The sequence below is a fragment of the Triticum urartu genome, chromosome 2 (genome assembly GCF_003073215.2).
Source record: "Triticum urartu cultivar G1812 chromosome 2, Tu2.1, whole genome shotgun sequence".
NCBI lineage: Eukaryota > Viridiplantae > Streptophyta > Magnoliopsida > Poales > Poaceae > Triticum > Triticum urartu.
The window spans coordinates 735,678,770-735,689,677 of NC_053023.1; the positions used below are offsets into that span (position 1 = coordinate 735,678,770).

The 10,908-nt window shown below is 48.0% G+C and overlaps 1 protein-coding gene across 1 annotated transcript; it reads right to left on the minus strand.

Moving 5' to 3' along the window:
- Positions 1–315: 315 nt before the first annotated feature.
- On the minus strand, positions 316–5,327 carry LOC125540309 (ETO1-like protein 1). The gene is made up of 5 exons (XM_048703915.1): positions 4,579–5,327; positions 2,650–4,359; positions 2,113–2,404; positions 1,063–1,372; positions 316–717 (listed from the first exon to the last, which is right to left on the minus strand). Exons 1-5 carry the CDS (start codon positions 4,713–4,715, stop codon positions 497–499), a joined length of 2,670 nt encoding a protein of 889 aa, XP_048559872.1. The 5' UTR covers positions 4,716–5,327; the 3' UTR covers positions 316–496.
- Positions 5,328–10,908: the final 5,581 nt, after the last annotated feature.

Here is a 10,908-nt window from a genome sequence, read left to right on the forward strand (position 1 = left end):
TCAGAAATGATATCCAAGTTTCAGGCCCTAACCATGGTTAATCACGCAAAAACAACTACTTTAACTATCTTTACATCTGGAGACTGAGGATCAACTAATAGTGTTATTTAGCAGTTTACAAAACATGAAACTGGTAGCACAATGGACAAATCAAACTGCATGTTGCAGCAGATTCACTACTAAGTACTAACACAAAAGAAGTGGATTTTACAGCAGTGCAAAAACTGATGGACACAACAGCCAGGCCTTCGGTTCAATGCATATTGTTGCATGCTGAAGCCTATTGCCCAGTTAGTGTTAGCCAAGTGACACAAGTGGAATGTAATATTTTCCATATAGCACGTGGCTTAATTTTAGTCGGTTTGATGATCACAATCCTTACAGCCGCACTAGATACCATCAAAACTAAAAATTACTGCTTGCTGTGTATGGTACAGAACATACACTGGTATGGGTTTTCGCTATGGGAGCCCCTCCTGTATGTACAACAACGGGCTCAGGGTTCTTGGCTGTTCACCCGATGATGAAGCTCGAGCATTTCCTGGTGGTTGGGGTCCACGGAAAGTGCTGCGCGGCAGTCCCGGAGGGCGCCTGAGATGTCACCCACGTGCTCGTGGAAGGCCGCACGCAGATGGAGCAGGTTCAGGTCCGCCTTAAAGGCAATTGCCTTAGTCAGCTCTGAGATGGCATCTTTCTCCTTGTGGTTGTCCATCAGAACTGAGGACCAGATCATACAGGAGTTCACATCAGCATAAAGGGGGCATGAGAACTTTAAACAGATGAGCTAATTCAGGAACTAAATGAAATATATGGTTGTTGCACCAACTGATCAGGTTGAGCATAGAATATGGCAAACAACATTGACTTATCACTAGCCCATGTTAGGAACTGGGTAGTTGGTTTGTTAAAGTACCAACAAACCCTCTCTGAGAGTTGGGCGCAGATGAGCTACAACCAATAACAAATTGAACTACTTTGACCAGAATTTTATATTCAAAGTTTCAACCTTCTTTGATACTGGTGATCTAAAACTAGATATGCTAGGCAGGTACAAGCGCTTACCAGCAGCACGGTATCTGTAGGGATAGACCCGGAGGGGGTCAAGTTTGGTGACCATCTGCAGATCAGCTTTAGTTAGATCCCGGTCACAATACTCAGACCTCTTCTCGTACGCTGATGCATTGCTCCTGGCCTTCTCTATCAGCTTGGTCATTTCCTCGAATGCACCGGTCCTGTTATTCCTAAGGAAATGAACCCTGGCAAGGCCTTGATGAGCTCTCGTGTGGCCAATCTTTAAAGCGTTAATGTAGCATTCAGCTGCCAAGTCCAGATTCCCGCAATCCACATAAACACTCCCAAGGTTATTCAAAGCCTGTAAGATGTGAAACAAATATATGTGTTAGATGCTTCTTGTCTGGACATTTCAGCCTAGAAAGTTACAGAATCATCTATATACGAACTTGGATCTAGCTGTGCTAAAGAAAAAGTTTTCAATTAAGTAGCTTAATTCATGTAGCAAAGAACAAAGGCAGGTAGCTAAGATGATTGCAAACATGATGAAATTCATCTGAGCAGCTACTGAAGCCAACAACCCACTCCATATGGGAAAAATGGCATTCTATACCCTGGATGGTATGGCATGCTCTAACTTAGACAAGAAGATATCCATTTGACAAGAAATCAAATCACTCTTGGAGTACCCTCAATAGACCAGTTAATGAGTTGCCATGTTAGGAGCACCAGGACAGCCATTTTTTAATGGTAAGTGCACCATTCCCATTACTCAATGTAACAACGAATATGACATCCTAACAAGGGCTATGTATAGCAACACCTGATCTGAATCATAAAGAGTCACCTATACATTTAACAAATGAGGAAATGCACATGCATATACTACACAAAAGGAATAGGTAGAAAAGTCAACAAAGTTCCACTCCGTAATTTGCGAGCCTGGGATAAAACCCTCCTTTGCTACATAAGTATTTACGGTATAAGATCTGTGGATCTCTATATAGCAATATGTCACAGGAGAAACAAGGCAGCAAATCCTTATCATGCATGGAATGTTTATCCAGGCAGATCTGAGAAAGAGGTGTAGGAAAGTCTTACCTGGCCCTTCCTAAGTCTATCTGAGGGACACCGTAATGCATCTTCAAGAAGCGATACGACTGTTGCTGAGGTTGACGCCTCAAGACTCGAATCAGCTAAAGCATAAGCTTTTAGAAAGAAGGCCTCAAATGATCTCTGTATGGCAATCGATGCTTCCGCTTTCTGTAATCCTTCCTCGCAGTGGCCAGTATCATACAGTATCCATCCTTCGTAAACAAGTCGTTCATGTTGGCTTGCCGCATGCTCACGAGCAAGCTGCAAGCTGCGCATTGCAGCCTCGGGACAATTTAATCTGGAAAAAGAACAAAGACAATTGCATTAGTCCTAACATATACTGCCAAAGAATTAGATCATGGAGGAAGCATGTGCAACTATGCTGATCTGTGATCAGCCATCTATTGAATTAGCATTCCAAGACATGCCAGGCATGCAAACCATGTGATGTAGCATCTACAATGCCAATAATTGATAGACTAACAAACTGCATTATGCCAGATATCAATTATTCTGTGCAATAACATAAATTAATTAAGTTACCTGAGAAGCAGCAAAGATTGTCTGAAGTACAGTACTCCCTTAGCAGCATCTGACTCCAGCATTTGATATATGACCGAGAGGGATCCAATATCATCCACAGAGGACCACCGATCATAAAGCTGCATCCAGCAATCAGCAGTCGTCCATTGCTCTACATTCTCCATTACAAGCGTACGCAGCTGCTTCGCAGCCACCCGACCACCAATCATACGATAATCTGGAGCAAGCGTGAGGATTGCCTGTACATCGCATAAGGCAGCTCTGTAGTCCTCTAGAGCAAGGTAGCAACAGAACCTTAGCTCTAAGCATTCCAGGACCAGCTTGAACCCCAGGATCCGGTTAATCTCCATCAGGGCAGCTTCAACACTTTGCCTTTTCATCAATGATGCAGCTCGAAACATATAGGGGTATGTAAGGGTAGGATCCAGTTCAGTAGCCTTATTGAGATTCTCCAACTTGCTGTCACCGTCCAGATATAGGGCTCTCTCTTGATACATCCACCCAAGAGGCCACCGAGATGACATGACAGAGTCAAGCAAGTTGAGAGAATAATGTTTATTACTCCTCAGAGAGGCCAATCTAGCCAAGCCCACTACTGAGTAGACATGACCAGCGGTAAAGGCGGCATTGAACAGGCGCTCAGCCTCAGCATGATCTTTCCTTAGCAGCCTCACGCAAGCCAATTGATGCAAGGCCAACTGCTTCTGTCTAGAATCTGATGCTGAGTCAACCAGCTTCTCCAAGAAGCTTACAGTGACATCTGATGTTGCACTGATGCTCATGGAGACTTCACCAAGAAGGCAATATAGGGAGAAAGATGCATTGCCAGCCATAGTGGATCTCTGCTGCTTATTCGCGGAGGAGAATATCCTAACCACTTGCTCATCATTCAAGCATTCTGGAAGCTCATTCAGGAGCACCTGCAAGCATGACGCGGCAAGTATGGAACAGCCCAGCTCAATAGCACACTCCATGTAATCTATGGCATCTTGCCTGGAAGAAACAAAAGAAGCAAGTTTTTGCTCGCAAGCATCCTTGAGGCCCTTGCAGCAGAATTTGTTAGCAAAATCAAGCATCTCCAAAATAGATTCTGCTGACAAATACGGTAGTCTTCCTGATAGGCTGAATTTACTGATGGCCCGCATACCAATAGGCGAGATGCCATTCCGAGACATGTCAATGACTTCAAGATGCGACTCCTTAAACCCACCGTTAAGCATCGCATACAGTGGAGTTGACAAGGCCGCCAGCTTCCGCCTATCGCATGCAATCATGTCATCCCTTATCCGGAAATGAACCACAGGGGAGCCCTGGAACTCATCAGATTCATCGTCATAGCTTATCCCATGCGACTCGGCGGAGATCTGCGAGACGAAATCCAGCAGCTTGAACTCTTGAGAGCACTTGCCGCACGAGCCAAGAAGGTCCGATATCGGCTCCTCTCCTCTCTTCTCGTACTTGAGCCATGCCCCAAATATGAGCTTCTCGTGTATCGTGCTCGCCTTCTCCCAGGCAGCCTGGAGGCTCCTTCGCGACAGCTTGGCCTCACCCAGCCCGCGGAAAACCTGGAACTGGAGCAGGTACAGGCACGACTTCTCATCGGGAGGGCAGTACTCCAGCTCCTCGTGAATCTGGGCCAGTATGTCGACGTAGTCAGCGGGCTTGAAGTGCGGGAGGACCGGCGGCTCCGGCATTTTCATCAGAGATTCTCTGCATCCCAAAGACAAGGAAAGACACTTGAATCAGCTGGCTCTTCACACCAAAAAACATCTAGCAGCACTAAAAAAAATCTGAATTTTGATGTTCACCGCCCCAAGACCAGACTAATAATTAACCAAGGTACTTATAACACAATTCAGCAGCAAACAGAGCACTTGTACTGCCTTGCTGCAAGGAAATTAGGGATGGTGGGGAGGCAAGAAGGCTTACATCGAGGAGGAGGAGGAGCTGGAGTGGCCAGTGAACTTGGAGAGCTTCCCTTTGTCCATGGGCAGCCATGAGTGGGTGGCGGACTGGAGCTTGGTCTCCTTGCAGGAGGTCAACTCGGAGAAGAAGAGCTTCCTCATGGCACATAAATACCACGGCGAATCAGAGCCGGCCCCCGTCTTCTTCCTCCGAATCTGCCCAAACCCCTGGCAAGAACCGCCGCAGATCTTCCGAGAACCCAACCACCGGGGGACGGGGGGAGAGGGAGGGGGGCGGAGGGAGGAAGGGGACGCCTTTAATGGCACGAGCGAGCCAACGAAGCAGCTAGCGCCCCCGCTGCAAGCGGCCAAGGGAAGAACTAACCACTCCCCCTCTCCTCGCCCTTTTTTAATTCGCACCCCAACCGCACCCGCACCGCCAGACCAAATCCGGCCCCGTGAGCTGAGGTGAGCTGAGCAAGCGAGCCGACCCACCGCACCAGCTGGGGGACGACGACGAACGGACAAATCGTCCTTCCAAGATGCGCGCTTTCCCTTCTTCCCTGGAGCGGAGCGGGAGGGAGGGAGGGAGGGAGCGCGGGCGGGCGCGGGGATGCGCCTCCGCACCTCCTTGGCGGCGGAATTGCCGGGGACCCCGGTCGCCGCGGGGCCTGCTGGGCCTCAGGCGAGCCCTCCTCGATCTCCGGCGGGTCGGGGCCGGCCGGATCGAGTCGAACCGGCAGCGGGGGACGTGGTGCGGCGGAGGAGGGAGAGCGGGCCGGCGGGGGAAGGGGGGAGGGGGCGGCGGCGACGGGGAGGAGAGGGAGAAGGGGTCGGGCTCGTCGCGGCGGGCGGGCGGGCTCAGTGCGTGCGCGGCTCCACTGGACCTCGGGCGGGGGTGGGGGTGGGTATCCGAGGGGAAAGGGGGGAGAGGGAAATACGGGGGTGGTTTGCTGCTCGCTCGTCCTTTTTTCCTGGGGAGTCTGAATTTCTCTATCTATTCTGCCAGCATCCCATGGCCATGTGTGCTGGTTGGCAGACCACCATGCAAAAGTGGAGATGGATCTCGTATTGGGGGAATAATCAGGGGAGATGACAAACGCAAAAGGCAATGGGGGCAGCTGAATTGGGCGCATGGGATGGGCTTTGAAGCTGACATGAACCTCATGGATGCCCACCCACCCGCACCCACACCCGCACATACATGTAGACAAAGTGCAAAAAGATTAGTAGGCTGGTTTGCTCATGTAGATGAGCAAGGGCCCAAACAGATAAAACTGAAAAATGACAGCGGTTCACAGCACTGCCTGTTTCCCCTCCACCGCCGGGTGCTTTTCGGCGCCGGGGAGGCGGTCGGGGCGTGTGGATAGGGTTGCCTTGGTCTTGGCTAGGGCTAGGTGTAAGTGTCTGATGGCGGCATCGAACGAGGTCTCCCTGTCATGTCCTTGCTCCGGCGATGCGACTCGGCGTTGGTGGAGGACGTGTGGAGTTTCGGTGTCGTATATGGCCGGTTCGTTTTGTTTGAATAGATCTGGGGTGGTCTAGCCCTCTTTGCCGCCTTCTAATGGATACTGAGCTTCGCCTAGGATTAGGCCTAGGTGTCAGGCCGACCGTAGCTAGGCAGTGGAGTCACTGACGGGGTAGAATAAGGTCACTTCCTGGTTCTGCCAGGGCGGGTCTGATGTGGTCCAGCCATCTTCGACGCCTTCTGATGCGGCATCAAGCTTCGCTAGAGTTAGATCTAGGTGTTAGCCGATGGTGGCGGGGCGGTCGCTTCAGCATGGAATCGGGTATCCCCAACGTGTCCTCACTTGCCGCTACAACCAGTCGTACATGTCCTCGGCCGGACCTTGAAGAACCTCCTATGCCCCTGCCACCGCCAGCGAACTAGGGTGTGTGCCTTCGGGCAGAACCGCTCCTTGTCTTCCCATTCCTCAATGACGGTGTCGTCTTCCTGTTATAGTTCAACCTCAGACTCAGTGCAACACACTAAAATTGTTGGTACATACAATATACTCCCTCCGTTCTGATTTACTCGTCGTGGTTTTAATTCAAATTTGAACGGAGGGAGTACAATAAAATAGCTCGTTCTAGTTCCCACAGCTACGATAGACAAGGTTGTAAAATAGAAGTTTATTGTCAGACAGGGATGTGGACGCAAAGGTCTGCTGTGTCTGAAATGTATATGAATGTGGATGATCTGAATACACCACTATCTGGGCAGGGGGGGTGGTTACTGATACATCCATTTTTCATCTCTATTTTTATTATAACTTACTCTTTACTTAATGATATTTTGCACATTATTGCTCGATTCTAATGTCGTTTCCCCTTCAATTTGAATGAAACACACACAGAGGAGAATTCTCAGGAATTACCATATGGCGGGAAAACAAGGCTAAAAATGTACTTGTAGAAAAAGCAGTTTATGGAACTCCAAAAATAGCCAGAAAATCCCGTAAATTATTTTGGTGGAAAGAAGCTTGGAGCTAGAAGATGGACCAGAGAGGGGCACAGGGCCTCCACGCACCCTGTCCGAGCCCACCTAGGCCACGTGGAACCTTGGCCAATGGCCACTACCTCTCGTCACCCTTGGTCTATATTTTTCTCTTGGTCGGGGATTTGTTCGCCACTTTGAAGAAAACACAGAGCTCTGTTCTATTTTTATATAAGAATAAAAATGTCAGGTTCAACTTCTTTCAAACACTCCTTTATGCTTTTCAGGAAATTCTACATTATTTCCGATTAACAATATGTCATTCACATATACTTATCAGAAATGTTGTAATGCTCCCACTCACTTTCTTATAAATACAGGCTTTACCGTAAGTCTGTATAAAACCATATGCTTTGTTCACTTTATCAAAGCATATATTCCAGCTCCGAGATGCTTGCACCAGTCCAGAGATGGATCGCTGGAGCTTGCTCACTTTGTTAGCACCTTTAGGATCGACAAAACCTTTTGGTTGCATCATATACAACTCTTTTTTAAGAAATCCATTAAAGAATGCAATTTTGACATTCATTTGCCAGATTTCATAAAATACGGTAACTGCTGACATGATTCGGACAGACTTTTAAGCATCGATATGAGTGAGAAAATCTCATCGTATTCAACACCTTGAACTTGTCGAAAACATTTTACGACAATTCGAGCTTTGTAGATAGTAACACTACTATCAGCGTCCGTCTTCCTCTTGAAGATCCATTTATTCTCAATGGCTCACCGATCATCGGGCAAGTCAATCAAAGTCCATACTTTGTTCTCATACATGGATCCCATCTCAGATTTCATGGTCTCAAGCCATTTTGCGGAATCTGGACTCATCATCGCTTTCCCATAGTTCGTAGGTTCGTCATGGTCTAGTGACATGACTTCCAGAACAGGATTACCGTACCACTCTGGTGCGTAACATACTCTGGTTGACCTACGAGGTTCAGTACTAACTTGATCTGAAGTTTCATGATCATCATCATTAACTTCATCACTAATTGGTTTAGGCATCACTAGAACTGATTTCTGTGATGAACCATTTTCCAATTCGGGAGAAGGTACAACTACCTCATCAAGTTCTATTTTTCTTCCACTCACTTCTTTCGAGAGAAACTCCTTCTCTAGAAAGGATCCATTCTTAGCAACAGATAACTTGCCTTCGGATATGTGACAGAAGGTGTACCCAACAGTTTCCTTTGGGTATCCTATGAAGACGCATTTCTCCGATTTGGGTTCGAGCTTATCAGGTTGAAGTTTTTTCACATAAGCATCATAGCCCCAAACTTTAAGAAACGACAGCTTAGGTTTCTTGCTAAACCACAGTTCATATGGTGTCCTCTTAACGGATTTAGATGGTGCCCTATTAGCTGTTGGGGAACGTAGCAGAAATTCAAAATTTTCCTACGTATCACCAAGATCTATCTATGGAGAGACTAGCAACGAGGGGAGGGAGAGTGCATCTACATACCCTTGTAGATCTCTAAGCGGAAGCGTTCAAGAGAACGGGGTTGATGGAGTCGTACTCGTCGTGATTCAAATCACCGATGATCCTAGTGCCGAACGGACGGCACCTCCGCGTTCAACACACGTACGGAAGGGAGACGTCTCCCATGCCTTGATCCAGCAAGGAGGAGGGAGAGGTTGATGGAGATCCAGCAGCACGACGGCGTGGTGGAAGTAGCGGGATTCCAACAGGGCTTCGCTAAGCGCTGCGGGAGGAGGAAGATGTGTCACGGGAGGGGAAGGGAGGCGCCAGGCCTTAGATTGGTTTGCTCCTCCTTTTTCCCCACTATATATAGGGCCAAGGGAGAGGGGGAGGCGCAGCCCTTGCCCCTTCCTCCAAGGAAGGGTGCGGCCAAGGGTGGGGAGGAGTCCATCCTCCCCAAGGCACCTCGGAGGTGCCTTCCCCCTTTAGGACTCTCCCCTTTTTCTCTTCTCTTGGCGCATGGGCCTCTTGGGGCTGGTGCCCTTGGCCCATATAGGCCAAGGCGCACCCCCTTCAGCCCATGTGGCCCCCCGAGGCAGGTGGCCCCACCCGGTGGACCCCCGGGACCCTTCCGGTGGTCCCGGTACAATACCGATGACCCCGAAACTTGTCCCGATGGCCGAAATAGCACTTCCTATATATAATTCTTTACCTCCGGACCATTCCGGAACTCCTCGTGATGTCCGGGATCTCATCCGGGACTCCGAACAACTTTCGGGTTACCGCATACTAATATCTCTACAACCCTAGCGTCACCGAACCTTAAGTGTGTAGACCCTACGGGTTCGGGAGACATGCAGACATGACCGAGACGTTCTCCGGTCAATAACCAACAGCGGGATCTGGATACCCATGATGGCTCCCACATGTTCCACGATGATCTCATCGGATGAACCACGATGTCGAGGACTTAATCAATCCTGTATACAATTCCCTTTGTCTAGCGGTATTGTACTTGCCCGAGATTCGATCGTCGGTATCCCTATACCTTGTTCAATCTCGTTACCGGCAAGTCTCTTTACTCGTTTCGTAACACATCATCCCGTGATCAACTCCTTGGTCACATTGCGCATATGATGATGTCCTACCGAGTGGGCCCAGAGATACCTCTCTGCTTACACGGAGTGACAAATCCCAGTCTCGATTCGTGCCAACCCAACAGACACTTTCAGAGATACCTGTAATGCACCTTTATAGTCACCCAGTTACGTTGTGACGTTTGATACACCCAAAGCATTCCTACGGTATCCGGGAGTTGCACAATCTCATGGTCTAAGGAAATGATATACTTGACATTAGAAAAGCTAAGCATATGAACTACACGATCTAGTGCTATGCTTAGGATTGGGTCTTGTCCATCACATCATTCTCCTAATGATGTGATCCCGTTATCAACGACATCCAATGTCCATGGTTCAGGAAACCGTAACCATCTATTGATCAACAGCTAGTCAACTAGAGGCTCACTAGGGACATGGTGTTGTCTATGTATCCACACATGTATCTGAGTTTCCTATCAATACAATTATAGCATGGATAATAAACGATTATCATGAACAAGGAAATATAATAATAACCAATTTATTATTGCCTCTAGGGCATATTTCCAACAGTCTCCCACTTGCACTAGAGTCAATAATCTAGTTCACATCGCCATGTAATTAACACTCACAGGTCACATCGCCATGTGACTAACACCCAAGAGTTTACTAGAGTCAGTAGTCTAGCTCACATCACTATGTGATTAACACTCAATGTGTTTTAGGTTTGATCATGTTGCTTGTGAGAGAGGTTTTAGTCAACGGGTCCGAACCTTTCAGATCCGCGTGTGCTTTACAAATCTCTATGTCATCTCCTAGATGTAGCTACCACGCTCTATTTGGAGCTATTCCAAATAACTGTTCTACTTGGAGCTATTCTAAATTGTTGCTCCATTATATGCATCCGGTATCTCTACTCAGTGCTATCCGGATAGGTGTTAAGCTTGCATCGACGTAACCCTTTACGACGAACTCTTTTACCACCTCCATAATCGAGAAAAATTCCTTAGTCCACTAGTTACTAAGGATAACTTTGACCGCCGTCCTGTGATCCATTCTTGAATCACTCTGGTACCCCTTGACTGACTCATGGCAAGGCACACTTCAGGTGCGGTACACAGCATAGCATACTGTAGAGCCTATGTCTTAAGCATAGGGGACGACCTTCGTCCTTTCTCTCTATTCTGCCGCGGTCGAGCTTTAAGTCTTAACTTCATACCTTACAACTCAGGGAAGAACTCCTTCTTTGACTGATCCATCTTGAACACCTTCAAGATCACGTCAAGGCATGTGCTCATTTGAAAGTACTGTTAAGCGTTTTGATCTATCCTTATA

Excerpts from the sequence above, each read along its gene's own strand:
- LOC125540309 (XM_048703915.1), bottom strand. The coding sequence starts at position 4,715 with ATGAGGAAGCTCTTCTTCTCCGAGTTGACCTCCTGCAAGGAGACCAAG. Across the intron at positions 2,405-2,649 it reads CAATCTTTGCTGCTTCTCAG|ATTAAATTGTCCCGAGGCTG; the intron begins GTAACTTAATTA and ends TTCTTTTTCCAG. Across the intron at positions 1,373-2,112 it reads ATAGACTTAGGAAGGGCCAG|GCTTTGAATAACCTTGGGAG; the intron begins GTAAGACTTTCC and ends CACATCTTACAG.